Below are 22991 nucleotides of genomic sequence, written 5' to 3'. Positions count from 1 at the left end.
TTGCCCTCAAAGTCTAGCATCCATTACTCTGCTTCTAAGAAAGATATTGATTTAAACTAAGTTTCATATGAAAGCCCTACTCTTTAGAACATTTTTGTGAAATTTTGAAAAAAATTGTAGGGTGCGCTTGCGCGCTAGCATTCAAAATGTCCGCCTAACCCCTCACATTTGTGTATATTCTGGTCATAACCAGCACTTAAACCATAATTAAATGTGTAAAATGATAATAAAGTGTTATTATATTCTTGGTATAACAACAATGGATGTATAATAATAATAATAATAATAATAATAATAATAATAATACTGATGAGTAATCAATACAGTGTGATGGAAAATAATAATAATAATAATAATAATAATAATAATATTAGTAATAATGATGTTGACGATGATAATCTTCCATCATCATAATGTTTAACCATTAAAACGGCTGGCCTACAGTATGTGCAGGCACGAGTTTGTCTGCACACCGAGAAACTGCAGTAACTTAACATTATTTTTTTTTCCATGACGTTTCATTCCTTGTCCTTTTTCTTCCTCTTGGCCGTTGCACGACATCACAGTGATCACTTTCACTATGAGAGGAAGACATAATGGCGCTAAATAAGGGATAATAATAAAAACAAATCACGACACTACGGACATTCAATTTCGCCGCGAAAATCACTAGACTGGGAATGTAAACAATAGCGGAGATGTAAACTGCGCGGTGATTGGCCGACACTTACGAGCCCCTTATGCGGGAAAATGCTGATTGGCCTAGAACTGAATACCCGTTTAGTGACGCGCGCTCTCATTGGCTCGCTCTGAGCTGCTGCACATGCAACCTTCTGGTTGTAACTAAGCTCTTATGGGGCTGTAAGCTCCGCGCGACATCACGTTCATTTATATAGCTAAAATCGATAATTCCTACTGTTCCATTAAGGATTTCGACCTTACTGAAACGGCTGAATAGCTTAGAAATGCCACGAATAGACAGAGGAAACTTTGCCACATCTACTGGTATGCCTAACTCCAAATCGGTGGAGGTGGCGTTTACAACCTTCTGGTTCTGAGGCCCTCAAATAAGGTATCCTTCAGTGCCTGAGAAGAGCTTTAGTCATATTTTATCTCATAGAATGCCAGTGCAAAGTTCTGCTTCGCTTCTCAACGGTCTTGTTGAGAGACCTGATAAAATACAATCCTCACAAGCGCCAAAGTTTGGACATCCTGAAACTCCCTAACCAGAGCAGAGCTTCCCAGATGTATCACTAGCAAAGAAATTTATTACCAGACCATCCACATCTTCCATTTTAGGGCAAAGTGAAGATCATCTAAAACTGGTGCTATTGTCAGAAAAGTTCTCCACATGTTACCTCTCCCTGAGTAGCTGATTCTCCATCTTTCATGATTCTTACTCTTTTGGTTTAAATTGACATTTGCCCCTGAGCTTTATGCACAATTTGTTAAGTTCATAAAGATTTTCTCTTGCACTGTTTAAGGTCACTTTTGAAGGGGCTACTTCCTCCCCATATGGTAACTTTGAGCTAGTAAAACACTCGACTGAAGATGAGTAAATTTATTATCATTATGAGATTCCTGAGTGTAAGTGTAGATTAAACAATTTGAATTTAAATTTCAAGGCTGATGGGGAATAGACACGCCTGAAAAATGGAAGCTTATAGAAATCTGGGAGCTGGGAATAAAAAGGAGACCCCAGAGTTTGGCAGTACATAGAAAAAAAAAAGTTACCAAAAAAACAATCTGTCTTTGGATTTCTGAATTTCAAATCATACACGTTAAGAGAAATGTTGGCCTGACAGGTATTATGAAGCTGTCTGAAAGGATGAGAGGTCTTTTTTTCGGTTTTATGAGACCAGGTGATATAATAACAATTGGAAAAGTCACAGGATCACCGTGTAATCACGAGAGTACTTGCCTTTCCCTATTTTCGTCTGACATGTTCTCGTTAATATTTCGCTGGAGACATTTGATAATAATTGAACAACGATGTTAGTTATGCTCATTAATTTGGGTTCATAAATTGTTGATGGCATATTTATCTATGTCTGACCAATACAATGGTGTTTATTATCATCCACTTGGCGTAACATGGATCGGCAGTTGAACACTTGTGGCGCCCATTAAATATGTCATAGAAAACGTTACCTGCTACATTTAAAGAAAATGTTACTTTAATTTTAATGGTAAACTTTTATATATTTTCGAGCTCGCTTAACTTTTCAGATTCGATTCAAGCTTTGAATCAGTATTACTGTCATATTTTCCTCGTGCCAAATACATTTTATTCAGTGGTCAAGGAATGAAATGAGGCCATTATTTCGTCCGTTGCCGTTAGTATTTAACGATCCAAGTTTCACTCGTAAATACATGGATTTTTAGGTGTTTTAAAACTTTTTTTCTAATTGCATAAACATTTTGTTTTTGTACATAATCATCTAATCGTAAGACTTTCCTCCGCATGAAAACGTACACAGTGAGTTATTGACAGGGTACCTGAAATTCTACATGACATGACCTTCATTGCTCCACTCTCGACAGCTTAGAGTTAATCAGCTTAATGAGGAGAAATGGCGCCTAGACATTATCAAGAAGGAGCTTTGTAGAGAGGAGAGAACGATGAATAGAGTTTTCTTGGCAACAAGCAGGGAAAGAGAATGCTGCCCCAGAAGTCGTTTAATGTCAGATGCATTCATACTTCACACGAAAAATCGTGGATGAGTCCCGTGTACTGTAAAACTTCCTCAGAGTTAGCAGCTTTTAATACCTACACAGAAGGCTCATTATCTGCATGACGTATTACCTAAACAAACTGTATCATTCGCCTTTATCTTATATTTATTCTTGTACTTCCTAGATTTTGAGGCTTTTCCTTTTAGTGCCTCTCTTACACCATTTATTCTCACTAATACTTTTGAATTATACATCCTTTCACAACCATCCTATCATTGTCTCTTTTCTCCACAGGTCTAAACCATTTCAGAAAATTCCTATCCATCCTTGACTTACGCTAACCTCTTTACCACTTATACGATTCTCCACTTTTCTAACCCTGTCATTTATTCTTACACAGCACACGCTCAGCAGGTATTCCATTTTAACAGTTTAAGCCTTTGTTCACACTCACATTGAACATCCATACATCACTCCCACAAAAGAGAGTTGGCTGAACTTTCTCTTCATACATTGCCACCTTGGCTTCCACAGACAAGCAGTCTCTTCCCAGTATTTTACAAGGACTACTCCACCTTCCTTATCATGATCACCTCTTCTCTCATCCTGCCATGATGAATTATTTTCAGTACCAAGGCCCGATATGAGCACAATGTATCCATTCTCCACCAGACATATTAACACTGTCTCATCATGCAGGATTTCATTCATCCTAATTGCCTGATCCTTGCTCACATTTACTCTCAAGAATTTCCTCTTGCAAACACCTTCAAGCTGTTTTACGAGTTTCTACAGTGTCTGTTCACTACTCCCAGTCAGAAAAGTATCATATGCAAACAGCAATATTCCACACTTTGTTCACAATTCCTTCCCTGTCACACAACTTTACACCTACATCCAGGATGTTCTTTCTCTGGCTTCTCGCATCATTCCATCAGTAAAGATAATGAACAACTTGAGCAAAATAACACACCCTTGTATGAAAACCACTCTTACACCAAACAAGCCACTCTCCTACCAACATGCTCTAATATATGCTTCACTTCCATGATATGAACTTTGAATCACTCTCAGTAACTTATTCTTTTCACCAAACATTGCCTCTCTGTCACTTCTGTCATAAGCTTTTTCTGGGTCCATGTATGTCACTTACAAGACTTTCACTTTACTTTCAAACTCCTCACATAACTGTTTCATAACGGAAACCTGTACTGCATACCCACTCTTCTTGTATAAAACCACACTGTTCTTCCCCTATCAGTCCTTCTGTCCTCTGTTTTGCTTCCCCAGTCAAAATCCTACCTTGCAACCTCCCTGGTACACTAAATAATGTTATGGCCCTATAATTCTTACAGTCGAATCTATTTCTATTAGCTTTAAAAGAAGATTAATAATTTCTCACACCAATACCTCTGCAACCTTTCCTTCATCCCGACACACCTTACAAAACCTGGTCAACCACTCAGTCACGCTATAACCAATGGACCTCAGCGTTTCACTCGTGATCCCTTCAACTCTTGGTGTTTTTTCATTCTCCAGCCTCTTAACTGATCTCCTCATATCCTCATTAGTCACTTCATAGAGTATTCCCCTCTTAACATTAATCCCTGTTTAGATAGATAGATAGATAGATAGATAGATAGATAGATAGATAGATAGATAGATAGATAGATAGATAGATAGATAGATGTGTAAGCCAGTATGGTGTTAATAAATGAAGAACATAAGGAATTTTATTACGACCACAAACACCGAGACATATAAATTCTCGATAAACTTAACGATCAAGAAGTCTCAAGGTCAGCTAAAATCCACGTATAGAGCCGATGAAGTTTCATATCCAGTACTTTATATTTGATATTGTTTAAACCCTCTGTCGTGAGCTTACTTTTACCGTCATATACGCTCTGGAACCTGAAAAGAAACCCAAAATAAATCAAACTTTTATCATTCTAAAAACTGGAAATTTGATGAAGACACCTCACACTCTAAGAGAAAATTTGTTTCATTCAGGCAAACCACTTACTACCTTCAGAAAAACTACTGGACTACCTTACAAGAATCTCAACTTTATTGACATATATGATCTGTTTCTTATCAATACTTTCTCTCTTTTACAAACCCTTTGAATAGAGTGTAAGATAATTAAAGAATTCGAGTCCATTTCAGCCAAAATTTGCTGATGCCTAACGCCTCTGCTGGAGTGTCAGATGCACATACTGTCAACTTTCTTCCTCAAGAGGGCGATTTTATAAAAGGCATACTTATTAAAACATAATTGTTTCAGGTATTTAATACATAATTGTTTTAGGTATATAACATTAAGTTTCTACACTGTATGAGATGCTTCTGTTCATGATTATATGAATATGCAAATGAAAATGAAGGACAGTTTTTCTCTCCAGGACAGTATAGTACAGGACCAATTCCTGATACTATGTACAGTAATGAATTCTTTCACTCTTATTCTGCATGCTAAATATGGGAGTTTTAAATCTAGATAAATCGGAATTAGCTCCTATTAATTTTATGACCAACCACATTTCATCAAGACCTCATGTAAACCATCTGAGCAACTACACTAAAATGAAATAAGAATGCTACTGTAACAAATTTACAAGAATAAAAAATACATACTGCAACCTCTTAGCAGTGTTATGGAGGTCAACAATTACTGGCAATTTTCATGACATAAAACTTCTTAAGATTATGATTATTATCCTTATTGTAAAGAAATTCAGACTTTCAGAATGGTCCTCTCTCAAAAGATTTCCCCTTAATGAAAAAGGGTGAAGATTGAAGCAAACCAAGTTAGAGAAGTTAAGACACCTAAGAAGAAAGTACTGCATCCTGTAGTCGAGGAGATACTGGAAAGACCCTGGAATGCTCTTTACTGGTCTAATACTATGAAGTACTAGTATAATCTCACACACAGCATCAACTATATATAATTATAAAAATACACTAGGAAGTTGCAATGAATTCATGAATCAAAATTAAATAAAATGCGATGGTGCAAAATTTCCAATTGGAGAGTTTGCGTTCACAGACAATCCAGAACCGCTTCACGATCTGAGTTCATACAGATTCTGGAACTGTTTCACATTTTGAGTTCAAGGAGATTCTGGAGCTGCTTGACAGTTTGAATTTATAGAAATTAAGAACTGTATCACCATGTCAGTTCTCTAAGGTTCAGGAAAATACTTCCCAGTTTAAGTTCATAGAGATTCTGGAACGGTTTCACAATTTTAAGTTCATACAGAATTAGGGCCTGCCTCCCAATTTGAGTTCACAGATTCTGAGATATTTCACAATTTTAAGTTCATACAGAATTAGGAACTGCTTCCCAATTTGAGTTCACAGAGATTCTGGAGCTGTTTCACTATCTGAGTTCTCAAAGATTCAGGAGCTGCTTTCCAATGTGAGTTCACAGAGATTCTGGAGGTGTTTCACAACTTGAGTTTATACAGAATTAGGAACTGCTTCCCAATGTGAGTTCACAGAGATTCTGGAGCTGTCTCCCAATCTGAGTTCATACAGAATTAGGACTGTTCCACAAGTGAGTTCATACAGGGTTAGGAACTGCTTCCCAATTGGAGTTCACAAAGATTCTGGAGCTGTTAACTATCTGTGTTCTTAAAGATTCAGGAACTGTTTCACAACTGAGTTCATACTGATTCAGCAACTGCTTCACAATCTGAGTTCACAGAGATTCAGCAACTGCTTCACAATCTGAGTTCACAGAGATTCAGCAACTGCTACACAATTTGATTTAACAGAGATTCAGCAACTGCTTCACAATCTGAATTCACAGAGAGTGCAGAACTCCTTCACGAGGAGACATCTCGAACTTTACCTATAAGTGTCATCTAAATCAAAAACTCTCACAGAAAAAAAATCACTTGTCTTACCTGCTAGGACTTGGTACAGCTTTCTGGTGTTTAAGCATCAAATAACGGGCAATAGGTTCAGGATAACGGGCAATTACGAATCCGTGGAATTTAATTCTGTTGGTCATGTCATCGTCTTCACCTCCCCAGCCCCAAAATATGTTACTGAAACCATTGACTTTCTTGAACTGCGGAACTGTCATTGCGCTCACTCCACCAAACATGTCAGGGGAAAGTAGCCTGGAGGGTGATACAACTCAGAAGTTTGAGCAATATAAATATTTCTGGATAACCCTAAAATACTGCTCTATCATGCTGTGTATACCTAAACAATATTTTTGAACCCACCATATTTGCATTAAAAACATTCAGCACTGACAATTTACAGTTACCAGAGTTTACAACAAAATCTCCAGTAAAACAAATTGGGAAGGGCCAGAAAGCATAAGATTGTATACCAAGCTTTCGCAAGTTTCGTACCATCCTAGGACACAAATGTTATGTGTACTCCTTTTTTGGACTCATATGCAGAGGGCATGAGTGAGCTAGAGTCCACGACTGAATGCTAATGGACATTCTGTAAGTTGGTATACTACAGGTTATCCATGCATTACTTCCCTCAACAGTGTATGAATGAAACAGGCTTGTATCTGTGCGGTGTATTCTGTTTTTACCAGTTTTACCTATAAGAAAGATTGGCAGTTGCAATGCTCATACGAATAAGCTTTTGAACCAGATGTAACTGATATAACTTGTTATTTATTAAAAAATATTTAGCTAGCAGGAATAGTCGTTCCGTCATACCAAAATCGGTGTTGACAGTCCAGAGAACAGAACTATTCCATAAAGAAACTGCACTCCCGTTGTCCAATAGTAAACTTGTCATGAGACATTTTCAAATTTGAGAGGAATTCATTTTATGTCAATATCCAATTTACGGAATGTAGTAAATCTCTGCAGTGTTATTCAGACCTGTTGGTCAGTTCCATACTGACATGGGTTAATGTATGTCAGTTGTTGAGTATAAAATCTTTTGGGGGACTGGTGACAGCCACATTGCATTTCCAAATTTCCTCTAGACCCCTGGAGTTGTGAAGTTATTCCCTATACCAAAAAAATATTAGAGTGATGCATTCTTCCAAGGTAGAGAGCCTTGGTAACTTTATCAAGTCCATTTTAATCTTACGTCAGCATGGAACTGCATGGCATCTGAATAATGGGTATGTGAAATATCATGTGTATATATATAACTAACAAGAATTACTATCTTCCATACAGCATTATATACTGTCAAGAACTGAGGTTGTGGATTGCTTTCCATTCAAATCAACAAACCTAGCTGGAAGGGAAGAGGTGTAACTTATTAAGGCAATAACAACTATCAAGTTAGGGAATGAGATGCTCTTTCTTTGCTTCCACTGAACCACCAGCAATTCTAATATTCAAGCTTACTAAGTCCATTTAGCATTCTAACGTTGCCTGGAATGGCATTTGAAAACTCAACTGGAACACTGGAAATTGTAATTCCAGAACAGTAACACAATACAAAGATGTCAGCTGAGATCTGAATTTGAATTAGATTTTTTTTTATCAAAGTAAACAACTAAATGCCTTGAAAATAAAAATTTGTTGATAAACTGCAGTTCCTGAGTTTTCACCATCTTGTTCACACAGTCAGCTAAAAAAAGGCTTTTTTAGAACCTACCTCTAAAACTATTGTTCTCTAATATTGTATACAAAGGTATATCCTTTTTAATTTCATAATTTAGAATTTAAGCAAAGTAGAACTGGACAACATAACAATCTTGAACACCTACTTGTAACCCAGTGTACTAACGGCGACAGACATGTGACGTGGTTGTTCTGGACACGTATAAAGATTTCTGTCGTCTTCTGGTAGTAGGTCGATATCGTGGAATATGAAACAGTCGTATGGATAAAGCTTGAGCGATTCCAAGGCTCCAACATTCATCAACTTTCCCCGATTGAATGATCCATTTCCTGAAAGAGAGGAAACTTATAAGAAATTCACTGCACATCCTCTTGTGCGGAAAAGCCCTTTTATGTGGTGCAGTTACAGAGAAAAGGAAAGTGCTTTTTAAATATTGCCTTCTTGAATTGAATATAGAATTTAGGCCAAAGGCCAAGCACTGGGACCTATCAGGTCATCCAGTGCTGGAAAGGAAATTGAGAGTAAAAGGGTCTGAAAGGTATAACAGGAGGAAAACCTCGCAGTTGCACTATAAAATATTTGTTAAGAGAGGGTGGATAGCAAGATAGAAGAAAGATAATATAAATGGAGGACAGTATAAGGAATGAAAGAGGGTGCAGCTAGGGGCCGATGGGACGCTGCAAAGAACCTTTAGTAATGCACACAGTACACCGCATGATGTGCACTGACGGTACTAACCCCCTATAGGGATATTGCCTTCTTGATTTGTTTGATTAATTTCTAAGATGGAACAATTTTATTTGCACGTGAGTCATCAGTGTAGTGACAACTGATTTGGTATGGTTTATAAAATCTCTCAAAACAAGGGACTTGGATGAAAAATACTTTATGAACTTAGTTGATTATCAAAATGTTTTATACCCGCACACTTAACAATATTTTGTATGTTAAATCTAGAATATCTATATAGTTAGATCAGCCAACGCTCAGGTGAAAAAAAAATTATTACCAAAGCATTTGAGCAAAATCACTTAGGTGAGGCCCACTACCTTGCCTGTGCTCCTTGTGCGCTATCAAATGAATGTCTTCACTGAGCATTGGAACCCAAGTATCTCACATTGTACCTCAGGATCTCATTTGTATCGTCATTATTATCAAATGTGCTGTTGAGGATTTCGTTTTTATCAAGGAATAAGTTTTTGTCAGGTTTCTCATTTCACATAAGGTTCATGTTTCTTATTTTGTGTAGAGCTCGGGCTTACACTCCCCATTCCACAAAAGTTTCACCCCTACCAGTTTGTTATTATTAATTATTTTTCTCACAAACTTTTGAAGACGAACACAAGCTCGCTCCTAACATACTGACCTGCTTGCTCGACTACGTATATGGCAAAATCTATCTGATGCCTCTGGAGTATCGGATGCATGTGATAAAGAAACACAGGCAGGTGATAGGCCCGGTTCCTGTAAGGGATGATGATGGCCACACGATGTCTCGACCGGCACTCGGCCGGCCTGTACCGGCCTCCCGGTTCCAGGTTAGAGGAATTTCTTTCTTGCTCTTCGATTGGTGGCACTGTAGCGTTTATCTTGAGGACTCCAACTGGAAACGATTGTTTGATATTGTGAGGAACGGGGGGACAAAGAGGCTGATTGTAATAATCTCCCTACCTCTTTCTTCCCGTAACAATATATCTATATTTCTTATATGTATATATATATAATATATCTATATATTTTATATATATATATATATATATATATATATATATATATATATATATATATATATATATATATATATATATATATATATATATATATATATATATATATATATATATATATATATATATATTTTATTTTCATATTACACTGTAGTATTACAGAAAAGACATTCATATATATATATATATATATATATATATATATATATATATATATATATATATATATAAATATAATATTGTCTATATCTGTATCGATGTTTTTTACGTGTGTTTGTGACTGTAATTACAAATAACTTTTTAATGAATACGAACACAAATAAAAAATTAAAATTAGTGTTCGTAATGCATAATTACGTTTCCAGAATGAAAATATTAAAAAAAAAAAACAAAAAATAGAGAAAAATACCTAGATTAGGAGGTACGGTAGGGCAAAGTTCTTTCTTTTCGCAGGCAGAAGCTTCTGAGGTTCGTGTGTCATTCAGATTGGTACCATTGCTATTCCAGCTCAACTTGCCGTGAACCGATAACAGCTGTTAAAAAAGAATAGAACATCAGTTTCTCTCTCTCTCTCTCTCTCTCTCCAGTAAGTGTTTTCATATACAAAAAGAAGCAACATTAAATCAAGTTAGGTCAACCAAGACTCATAGGCCTAAAAGAGGTTTTTGTAAATAATTGATAACATTGTTATTAGTCTCACTTTTCCAGCTCAACTTGCCGTGAACCGATAGAAGCTGTTAAAAGAATAAAACATCAGTCTCTCTCTCTCTCTCTCTCTCTCTCTCTCTCTCTCTCTCTCTCTCTCTCTCTCTCTCTCTCTCTCCAGTAAGCGTTTCATGTTCAATAAGCACCAACGTTCAATCAAGTTTAGGGCAACCTACTAGACCAATAGGCCTAAAAACAAAAAGACTTTTGCAACGTAAAACTCACGTAGAGGAGGGAGCCAGGTTCTTTGTAGAAGAGTGTGCTGAGGGTCAGCTGTCCCACCATCAGTAAAATGAGAGCCAGAACCAGGTACTTCCAGAATTTCGGTCGGCAGATACACGACCTAAACATCCGGAGCGATTTGGAGCCGTTGGCTGAGCCGTTGCTCTGCTGTCTCTGATCGACTCCGTCTTCTGACGAAGTTGGCTGCATTTTGGCGGCTGAAATTGGAAGAGTGAAAAGGCTTTGGTTAGTACTATCTCTCTCTCTCTCTCTCTCTCTCTCTCTCTCTCTCTCTCTCTCTCTCACACACACACACACACACACACACATAAACAAGCTAGTACTAGTCTCTAAATTGATTTGGGAGTTACACTAATTTATGCACCACATGGCATATCTAGTACCACATGACGTATCTACTTCATGCACCACATGGCGTATTCAGTTCGTGCACTATATATATACATACATATACAGTATATATATATATATATATATATATATATATATATATATATATATATATCTTGATAAAAGTAATAAAAATTAAAATTTTTTTCACAAACGTATCCTCTCCCTCTGCAACGACCTACTTTTACCAAAAGTCTTAACTTCTGATGTCATTCAGTCATTCCAGTTACGTTCATAAACAGACACTTATGATTCGCATCATCTTTCAGCCTTTCTGGAATATCCTGAAGCCCCGTTTCGTTCAAAAATGGGTGAAAGTACAAAGAAGGTCTTTTATACCTTCGTTCTGTTCGTCAAGACGATTCCCATTCTCAGGGGTATCGGCTTGGATTGGAATATAAAATTTAGGCCAAAGGCAAAGCGCTGGGGCCTTATGAGCTCATTCAGCGTTGAAAATAATGTCGAAACAATCGTTAGGAGAGGGTTAAGGAAAGTAAGATGGGAGGAAGAGAATATGAAAGGCGGTACAGTAAAAGGAACGAAAGGGGTTGCAGCTAAGGGTCAAAGGCACGCTCCAAAGAACCTTAAGTAATGCCTACAGTGCACCGCATGAGATGCACTGACGGCCCTACCCCCTACGGGGGTTATAAGCCTCGAAACTCACATTTCTCTGGTATTGCTTTTTCAAATGGCACTAGAAAATAGCAGGAAATTGGAGGAATACAATACACTACATCAAGGAATCTGCGAATTGTTTAAAACATCTCCTTAAGTCGGTCGATTCTTTCACAGGCCGGCGTCTGTGCTCACACACAGGTGTCACGACATCTGTGCCTATTGAGTACCAGAGGGTACCGGAAAGTACCTGGCTTACTTATTATTCCGTGAGGGTACGACAACTAATCACAAATTGACAGGCCAATGTTTACCGTCCGAATATTGCCGTGTGACACTTGTTGCGCCTGTAATGGTGGGCACCAAGGCCTTTTTGGGGTATATATATATATATATATATATATATATATATATATATATATATATATATATATATATATATATATATATATATATATTATATGCCCTAACAAAATTACTTCTCTTCGCCAGTGCATGCAACAGAACACGAAATTTTCCTGACAGCTACAAGCAAAGAAATATCCCTTTTTTTTTTATTTATTTATTTTCACTCTTACGAACTTTCCATTCGTTCAAGCGCAGTCTACCAATCTCAAAATCGGATCAGCATCTCCAGCACTACAGATTCTTTCGTTATTAGTTTCTAATTACCATATGACTCGAGTAGGAATGTCGAGTAGGAATGTCGAGTAGGAATGTCGAGTAGGAATGTCGCCGGTCATGCGTAGAGGTCAGTACAGTTTTAGATTTCAATTTCGAGCAGAAATGATATTTGAAACGTCTAGATATTTGTGTCAGGCAAATCCATTAAAATTGAAATCCCTTTGGAGATTAATGGATTTTTAGTTTTCTGTAAACGGAAACTATTGTGCCGGCTTTGCTCGTCCGCACTTTATTCTCCGCACTTTTTCTGTCCGCCCTCAGATCTTAAAAACTACTGAGGATAGAGGGCTGCAAATTGGTATGTTGATCATCCACTCTCCAATCATCAAACATACCAAATTGCAGCCCTCTAGCCTCAGTAGTTATCATTTTATTTAAGGTTAAAGTTCGCCATAATCGTACTTCTGGCAACGATATAGGATAGGCCACCACCCGGCCGTGGTTAGTTTCATGGACTGCAGCTCATACAGCATTATACGAGACCACCGAAAGGTAGATCTATTTTCTGTGGCCTTTATTATACGCTGTAGCGGCTGTACAGAAAACTCGATTGCGCAGAAGAAACTTCGGTGCATTTTTTGCTTGTTATCAGTTGGATTAAAACTTATATTTTTGCAGTGCTTTCGCTTTCTTATACTGACAGACGAAGTTTAAATTTGCTAAATGTCTGTCGCGTATTCAAACAGCGTTCTATCCACTTCAAAATTGTGACGTAGTTTCCTAACGTCGGAGTTTGAGACATCTCACTTTGCGTTACCTTTGAAGAAACACCCAGCGTTCGAGTCTCCGTCCGGCCAGTGAAGAATTAGAGGAATTTATTTCTGGTGATAGAATTTCATTTCTCGTCATAATGTGGTTCGGATTCCACAATAAGCTGTACGTCCCGTTGCTAGGTAACCTATTGGTTCTTAGCCACGTAAAGTAAGTCTAATCCTTCGGGCCAGCCCTAGGAGAGCTGTTAATCAGCTCAGTGGTCTGGTTAAACTAAGATATACTTAACTTTTTTTTTTTTGAAGAAACAGGATTAACTGCCAGAAAGCTGAATATGGAAAACTGCGATTAATTACGATGAATCTTTTCCGCATTCTTGACAAAAGAGAGACCGCGGCTCTTGAACGCCTCTTTCGCATACATTAAGATTTATGTCATTCGATCACAATTATAAGCTTCATAACTCACATTTCTCTGGGATTAAGTATCCACGGAGATCTACTCGAGGTAACGGCGGGCAGGTACAACACAGGAGGAATATTCTGAGCTGTCTCTAGAGCTCTCTGGTAACAATACCAGACGGCCCGCCAAAGACCCTTCAAGCCAGCAGGTGCTGTGTTTGTAAAACAGGTGTCAAAACACCTGGTTGTTAAGAACCAGTAGGTGCCGGATATTCCCCAGGTGACTAAATATTCCGTGCAGGTACAGTAACTGACAACAATACACGAGACCGTTTTTACCGTCCACAAATTACCGCGCGACACATGTATGCCCTATTGGATGTGCAGCTCAGCTCTTGTGGTTTATTTGCTTCTGTCCCGTGACTGAGAGGCTTCTGCTTGTCAACAGCACGTATCAGTGAAAGGTGCTTGCAGAGTCCCTTCGACCCTTAGTGGCGGCCACTTTTTTTTAGCCTTTTACGTCACCTCCATCCCTCTTTCCTTTCCTCAGTCTTGCCGTCCAACCTCTCTGACGATTACTTCTGCAGGATTTTCTCCCGGTTCCATCTTCAGATCACTGTACTTCATTTCATTTATTATTATTATTATTATTATTATTATTATTATTATTATTATTATTATTATTATTATTATTCAAAAGATGAGCACTGTTCGTATTGAACAATCCCAAAGTGGCCACTGACTTGAAATTCAAGCTTCCAAAGAATATGGTGATCGCTGGAAAGAAGTAACAGAATGTAATGGGAAATACAGAAAGAAGAGATCAGTTATTAGAAGAACAGATAAATTAAGAAATTAACAAATGACTAAATAAAAATGTAAGTAAATTATCAAAATACAAAGAGCATTGTATTAGGGTAGTAATGCATTGCATCTTCGTTTGAACTCCTGAAGTTCCAATTGCACACGACTTTCTCAGGGCGACTGTTCCACAGTCCAGTGGTGTGAGGAATAAAGGACCTCTGGAACTGAGGAGTGAGACGTGAGAAGTTATCTGGATCTCTTAATCTTGCTGTTCAACCACTCCAACTGTTCTGAGCGCTGTTTTAGCTAGGAAATAAGTCACAGGAAAAAAAGTCACAATTTATGGTGGCCGGTAACACAGTCACAGGAAAAAAGTCACAATTTTGGCTCGGAAAAAAGTCACAGGAAAAAAGTCACAATAATTTATGGTTGCCGGTATAGAGTCACAGGAAAAAAAAGCCAATTTTGGCTAGGAAATTAGTCACAGGAAAAAAGTCACAATTTTGGATAGGAAACAAAGTCACATTAATTTATGGTGGCCGGTAATAGTCACAGGAAAAAAGTCACAATTTTGGCTAGGAAAAAGTCACAGGAAAAAAGTCACAATTTTGGCTAGGGAAAAAAGTCACAGGGAAAAAAGTCACATTAATTTATGGTGGCCGGTAATAAAGTTACGGGTGAAAAATTCAGAATATTTCTTGGGGGTCATCATTATCTTTTTGATATTTACAGTCTTTTGTTTATGTTTATACGGAAAAATCCCCAACGGGCTAGCACTAAACACGCCGCAAAGGTGGGTATATACATACCGGGTTAAAACCCTTGGGGGTCACTATATAGGAAAGATTATTGCGACTTTTTTCCCAGCGACTTTTTTTTACCTGTATTCAGACAGTCAAGGTCACTGTAATCCAATATCCACAGCGAACACATTTTTGCCATTTAAGATTATGCAGCTTATTTTTTATAAAATTCAAGTAAGGAATGTATATATATATATATATATATATATATATATACATATACATTATATATAGTATATATATATATATATATATATATATATATATATATATATATATATATATATATATATATATATATATATATATTTGGGGTTAAAGTATCGGTGCTCCTATGACTTGTTACCTAAACGTCACCTACTCCGAGATGCTAGTACTATATATGGCGGAAGCTCCTTGGGACGCCGTGTTTAGTACTAGCTAGCCCCTCGCGGATCAAAGTATTATATAAACCCATTTCTGTATTATGTGGTCGACAAAATATATTAATAAACGATATCTTCGTGCGGCCGTCTACTTTACATTCTCCATACGGTGTTTAGTACCAGGATTAGTAGAGTATTAACCCTGTTTAGTACTAGCACCTCGGAGCAGGCGACGCATAGGTAACAAGCCAAAGCAGCAACAACGTATCAACCATAATAATTGGTTAACTCTTCCTGGTACATTGCTTCTCTTGACGTGACAACATTATCAGGTGAGTGTGCTGGAAAAGTATAAAGAGTGTTCGTAGTACTATGAACAGGTGCACTGTTGACAATATTTATTGCACTGTACCCTGACAAAAGGTGCAGGGCTACCACGAAGCTCTTGATAGTTTTAGGCCGAGGAAACTTATTTGTTTTCATAAATAATATAGTCTTAGAAAACTGTTTTCCGTCTTATTTGTGTCACTGGAAACTTGGCAAAAACTTGACCTGTGGACATATCAGCTAAGCACGAGCTAGGAAACGTTTAGATCTTTCCCCAAGTGGCACCTGTTAATAATTATCATGGGAGAGAATACTGGTTTGCTCTCGACAGATTCGGAAAGAATTATTCATTGCGATGTCCAAGGATAACAAGAGGAACATCTGGGGGTATGCTGTCAACTTTGCAGGCGGGTCTTCTTTTTTTGTCCCCGATTAAGTCAAGAACAAACCAGTACTATCTCCAAAAAAGTTTCAACAGGTGCGGCGAACGTAACAAAACTAACCACTGTCGTGACTCTTACTAGCTGACATGACCACATGCTAAGTTTTTATCGGGCTCCCACTGACACAAATAATATTAAAAACAGGTTTCCTCCTCGTCTAAAACTTCGAGTTATTTACTGACCTAGTCCAACTGCTGCCGTTTGTGACTCACTTTAACGCCGCATTGTTTGCTCCGGTAAAGAGAAATGAATGTTGTCTTCCCTGGCGCCTGTTCATAGCATTATGAACACGATCACGCGAAAATTATCTCTGACTTTTGCGCGGTAAAAAAGGCTGATCGGTAATTTCCTCTAAATCTCCTAAAGTCTTTTATGGTACAAATACAATTCTGGAACAATCACCGGACTAGGAAATCAGAGGGTGTCTACAAAGATGTTCCATTTGCACGAATTAATGCAGAAGTTCAACATTATCCTGTGGTTCCCTGCTCAGTGAATGACTTGCGTTTTCAGACAGGGAACTCGATATCAACTTTGATCAAATTATCAATTCCATACCCATTCGGTTTCTTTTAAACCTGGAATCCACAAGAAACTGCATTTGATTCCAGCAGTCTGATGTGGATCCAGTTTCTTATGGGAATCAACTTTCCGGTCCAAGAGATGACACTCCAGCCCTTCCTAGTACATAAGAAGCACTGATTCTGTAGCTAAAGGCTCTAAATGAGTTTCTGTAGGGTAAACAGTCACCGCCTTTAATCAAGGCCCCCAAGTTGCTTTAACTTCATATAGTTCCAGTATACCTTCTTAATGGTATCTTTCCTAGCATTTTTTCATTAGATACTTCCAGCGATTCCCTTCAATCCTTCATTGACCAATATCCAATAGCTCCAGTTTACCTTATTAGACAAGATTATCCAAGGCCTTTTCAACAGATACTTCCAGTGATTGCCGTCAGTCCTTTATTGGCCAGCATCCAATAGTTCCAGTTTACCTTCTTAAACAAGACTCTCCAGGCATTTTTTCGCCAGATACTCCCAGCGATTCCCTTCAATCCTTCATTGACCAGTATCCAGGCTTTTAGGAAGGTGTTCCAGAAACAAAATGTCAGAACAACTGCTGCTACATGGGTTGAGAACCTGAAATGGTGGGCTGGTGCTGAAAGAATATTGATGAAGTGACTTCCTCTCTCAACACTTGACAGCAAGCTGTTCTTCGCATCAGCTGACGTACTTTGAAAAGATGTTTTCTTGGTCTCTTACGGTAACCGACAGAAGAAATTTTGGAAAGGGGTGTCATTCAACTGCTATTTTCGGCTACATTTCCAGACATCTTTTCTACCAATGTTTTTATACAGCCGCCAGTGGTGTTGAAGAAAACTCGCGATATTGTTTGCATGCCCAGTTGTGGAGTGCCGCAAGTAAGCCTACTTGTCCCGCTATTTCTCTGTATCAATTATTCCGGCTGAAAAACAATTTACAGTACTTTATACTTAAAAGACTGTATTCTTTTCGTGTGGAAGCAGCTGACTTTCTCTCCAAAATTCTTTTACATTCGAGAACAAGGCAGCTCAATTATCACATAGTTACAAGTTCGTTTCCCAATATTTCAATTATATTCTTAAGAGTTGGTGTGTTGCTTTCCCACCAGGAGCGCTTTTGACAAAAATGAACACTGACTACAAGTCTGACCTTCAAAAACCTTAAGGAACCCAGGAAGCAATATCTCATTTTTCTTCGGCAGTGCAACCCAGCTATTCACAGAGGTCAAGTGGTTCCTCACGGTTACAAATCAATCATAATTATGCCGATACCGTCACCAATCCTTCATTAATATACTCGAGTTTCCATGGGGCATAAATGAGCTGTAACAATGGTTTCTATCAAACCAGGACTCTTGTCAGCAACAACTCAGAACAAACGGCTTTTGAACAGGTAGTTCAACTTCTCGTAAGAGCAATTTAAGCACAAGCCTACATCAGCATAGATTGGCTGCTGAACTAACCCTCATACAGATCAACAAGACCACAAAGGAACGAGTTTCAGGAAACAAAGACAGAACCATCAACTGCTTTATATGGAAGGTAGCGGGGGAAGTTCTTGGCTAAGTATCTGGACAACATATTCAGATTAGGAATGAACCTGCGTTTAACCTTCAGCACCCAAGACCTGGCCACCTTATGCAAACTTTGCTTGTGCATCTGTTGAATAAAGCAGAATATATAGAATTTGGGCCAAAGACCAGCCTCTGGGACCTATAGCGTCATTCTGCGTTGAAACAATAAGAAGGTTCGAAAGGTGCAAAGTGAGGAAAATCTGTCGCACTATGAATCAATTGCAAGACAGTGGGAAGAAAGATGGAAGAAAGAATATGAATAGAGGTACAGTAAAAGGAACGAAATTAGTTGCAGCATGGGAGCCGAAGGGACTCGACAAAAAACAAGCAATGCATACAGTGCACCGCATGAGGTGCACTGACCCCCCCTACGAGATGTACATACACCTGTTGAGATCGAATCCCGATAAGTTAAGTTGTAGCTGCGCCAGAGACCTTTCAATTACGAGAACTTAAAACTACAGGTGTTGTTCTGATAAAACCTATAAGATAAACCCCTTCAAAGTAAACCATTTCCTCAGACGTCCTACAAAATAGAATTTCTTTGGTTTAGCTCGCTTCATTTGCCCTAGTGTCGAGGGGAAAGCCCCTTTTTTTGGCTTAGCTCGTATCATTCGCCTTTTCGCATAAGCAATAGACTACCTAAATGAACCGAATTACAGCTTACTAGGTGTGCTTTTTTTTTTTTTTTTACTCTACCCACTTGCATTGCGCAGGGAAGTAATTATGATTGATGGCTGGGATGAGGTCCATACCAAACCAACCTACTGCTTTCACACCTCATAGGGTTTCTCAGTGCAACCATAAGGCAGGGTTAATCTAAAATCCTAAACCAACCAACCTTTCTCCGTTTTACACAAATTCATAAAATAACTTTTCATATGGAACAAGCCCACAGGGGCCACAGACGTGAAGTTCAAGCTTCCTGAGAATGCTCAGTTATGTCTTAATCTGGCTCTAAACTCACTGTCCCCTCTATTCTTACTGTGGACTGCTCAAATCATTAAAATGCTTTAAGTTAATTCCTTCAAGCTTCCAGTTTCAGGATCTTACTTTCGTGATCAAGTTGCGTGTGACAATACAAAGACTTAACTACTGCATTTTGCAGCTACCTACCACGTAGCCTTTTATATGCAAACCCTCTAATGAATATACCCTCTAATGATATTCATAATGTTAATGTACGCTGCTCTCAAGATTCGTTACTTGTAGGGTAAAAGGTCTCTTTGAAAAGTTAAGAGCATTGGATTATAACAAAACTCACAACCATGAGTCATCAGCTAACCCGAAAAACCACACGCACACACAGAGAGAGAGAGAGAGAGAGAGAGAGAGAGAGAGAGAGAGAGAGAGAGAGAGAGAGAGAGAGAGAGAAACCATCTAAAACCATCGTCGTTAAAGTCTGCGTTCTAAACTTAAATCAACTCATCAGCGTTCAAGTGAACGAAACAAGACCTGTGATCTCAGATTACATCAACAGATCAGCGTTTAAGTGATCAAGAGACTAGCGATCTCTGATCATAACTATTCAGCATTTAAGTTATCCTCGAAAGATGATTATTCGGATTACAAACCAATCAGCGTTCTCAGATTATAACTGATCAGCGTTCAAGTGATCAGACTTCATCATATACTACTGCAGTCACCAGTCTCTTACAGACCTATGTTAAGACCTTGAGAACTGCCGTTCCTCAAAACTAAGACCTATAGTACTACTGGTTTTTCAAATTTTCACTCCGAACCTCATTGGAGGGTACTCAGTGCATTATCCAAATTTTTGAAATTTGTCAACTTTATTATAACTAAATTGACCTTAAAGGTTAAGTTTGTGCAAACACCTTCAAAAAATTATGATCGGATATTGTGACCACACTATGCAGATTTAAATTCCAGTATAGCCAAATTTTCAGGCCTTGCAAACTGTTTAGACTTTACCTATATTTCTACAAGGTCAGTCGTCTGACACATCTGGGAATAAAAGTTAATTTTCAACAACCTTTTTATTAATTTCAACAAAATTTATTAAAAAATCGTAAAAGGATTCAAATCTCCATGATTGACACTCATTTATTACCCTTGTGTTCATCCAATTTTGCATAGCGTGTAGAAACCAGTCCTAGGTTCAAGCTGGAGATTCAAGCTGAGAAAAAGTTGGATTAAAGTGCTGATGTTAGACTATCTCAGATCGATGCTGAAGATTCAGGCTGAGAAAAAGTTGGATTAGGGGGCTGATGTTTGACTATCCCAGATCGATGCTGAAGATTCAGGCTGAGAAAAAGTTGGATTAAGGTGCTGATGTTAGACTAACCCAGCTCGATGCTGAATTAATATTACTTCATTCAGTCTTGATCCCAATTAACGTTTTTCTTCAACAAGACCTGGAATGAAAAGTCGCAGATGAAAAAGTTTCCTGAAAAGTCACTAACCTAACTTTTTGCTTAACGAAGTAGGTACTCAATGTAACCATATAAACTAATTTAATTTTAAAGACTTAAATATTTTAAAGTTAATTTTAAAAATATTTTTAAAATAAGAAATGGTTAAGAATTTTAAAAATCTAGTATAAAAAATGGTTAACCAGCCAAACTAAAATACAAGCTACGTTAAACCACAAAAGTAACGTTAAATATTAAAAACTAAGGAAATTTTTTGGCTGGTTATTAGAGAAAAGTAATAAAACTAAAAAAAAAAAAATGCAAGCCCCCTCCTGACGCACGGTAAACCGTACGTCAGAAAGGACATCCTCCCCACACCAGGGGGCCCCCGCCCCTGGCGGGGGAGGATTAGCTTGCATTGTAGTTTTTAAGTAAAAAAAGTCAAATGAAACTTACCATTGACATTGGTATACTTTACCAAACTCCTGTGCCGGGGATTTCTTCCACGCTTCGCTCAACTCCTGGGGAGAAAAAAACCACAATTAGTATGTACTTACGGAAGTGGTAATGACCTACACCAAACACCAATTTATCAGTAACTAATTGGGGCTAATTATAACGGAAGTGGTAATGACCTACACCAAACACCAATTTATCAGTCTAATTGGGGCTAATTATAAGCTAACATCGCGCAGTTGCAGTTAAGTATAGACATACAAATATCACTACAAATTTATAGAAAATGAAAACAAGCTTCACTTTAAAGCATTTCACATACTATACTTTTAAACTATACTGTTTCATGCCCAATGTGTACTATTGAATACTTCATTAGGTCTTGATAAAATGTTCCATGAAACAAACACCACTCCCAATGAAAGTGGAGTTCAATACCAGTGCCCTCATACTAAACAATAATACAAATTAAGTTTTAAATATCAGTAACATTACATTAGCGATAGATTTGAACACTACCCACTAAATCACGCGAAGGAGAATGACCACTGCATAGGTAACAGACTAAATAGGCTAGTTATCTCTGCCAAATCATGTTTAAAGACAATGACCACAGCATGAATAATAAAACTAATAAGTTACGGATGACTTAATAACCACTAAATAAGCTAGTTATCTCTGCAACAGTAAACTTTAGGCCTAAATCAACTTATGAAGACTGACCATAACTGCATATTTGAAAGCAAAGCATGAACTTCGTACTAAACGTTGAGACTAAACGACCACAGTATAAAACACGGTAAAGATTTCGGATTTCGGGAACTATATTCGAGAGGTTTAAGCACGAATTTCGGTGACATGTCTTTCATTCGATACTAGTTAGCTGTGGTCTAATACCAAGAGAACTTACCTTCGCAGACAGACGACGAAGCTCAATTTACAGCGTAGCAGTCTTCCCACAAATCGACACGGTAAAAGTTTTTAAAAGTTATAACACTATGGGATATTTCGCGAAAGACAGCTTCAACTAACGTTAGACGCAGCGACGGCGGGAAATTTCGCCAACTCTCCCGCCTAAACTGACGACTTCACCGGCTGTTCCAACGACTAAACGGAGAAGTTCCCAGCCAAGGATCCTGGACAGGGCAGACTGCTACTTCGGCTCCTTGCTTAGATAGTACTAAGCAGAGTGAGAAACCGTTTCTTACCCCAGATTTTTTTCTGTAGGTCTAACGCTACGTGATATATATATATCGCTCGTTTGCCAGAAGAGTGACACAACTCAAAAAATGTGTTTTTTGAATTACTGATACGAGTAGGTAGGCCGTCCTTTGTTCCATAGTGTGGTAAAAACGTCTCATTTGTATTTGTAATACTAACCGCCAGAGGGAATGACATTTCACTATTACGTTATAGAGGAAGTATAGAGAGTTTTAAGCTTTAAATTGCTTCTCGTGAGAAATAGCAATTTTTGACTTGCATATATATATATATATATATATATATATATATATATATATATATATATATATATATATATTGAAAAGCATGGTCAGATTACGTACTAAGGATGCTAGGAACAAAGTAAT

The 22991-nt window shown here is 37.9% G+C and overlaps 1 protein-coding gene and 1 long non-coding RNA gene across 2 annotated transcripts; both read right to left on the bottom strand.

The window, feature by feature from the left end:
* Nucleotides 1-1586: 1586 nt before the first annotated feature.
* Nucleotides 1587-13963, bottom strand: LOC136856469 (beta-1,4-N-acetylgalactosaminyltransferase bre-4-like). The gene is made up of 7 exons (XM_067134336.1): nucleotides 13782-13963; nucleotides 10896-11110; nucleotides 10375-10498; nucleotides 9605-9841; nucleotides 8384-8567; nucleotides 6588-6806; nucleotides 1587-4590 (listed from the first exon to the last, which is right to left on the bottom strand). Exons 2-7 carry the CDS (start codon nucleotides 11100-11102, stop codon nucleotides 4461-4463), a joined length of 1101 nt encoding a protein of 366 aa, XP_066990437.1. The 5' UTR covers nucleotides 11103-11110; nucleotides 13782-13963; the 3' UTR covers nucleotides 1587-4460.
* Nucleotides 13964-20558: 6595 nt separating this feature from the next.
* LOC136856468 (uncharacterized) lies at nucleotides 20559-22474 on the bottom strand. Its single transcript, XR_010858349.1, has 3 exons — nucleotides 22313-22474; nucleotides 21403-21467; nucleotides 20559-20949 (listed from the first exon to the last, which is right to left on the bottom strand). It is a non-coding gene; the product is annotated as an uncharacterized lncRNA (long non-coding RNA).
* Nucleotides 22475-22991: the final 517 nt, after the last annotated feature.

This window comes from Macrobrachium rosenbergii, chromosome 36 (genome assembly GCF_040412425.1).
Source record: "Macrobrachium rosenbergii isolate ZJJX-2024 chromosome 36, ASM4041242v1, whole genome shotgun sequence".
NCBI lineage: Eukaryota > Metazoa > Arthropoda > Malacostraca > Decapoda > Palaemonidae > Macrobrachium > Macrobrachium rosenbergii.
Note: the sequence above shows the minus strand (reverse complement) of the source record. Positions and strands in the feature narration are given on the sequence as shown.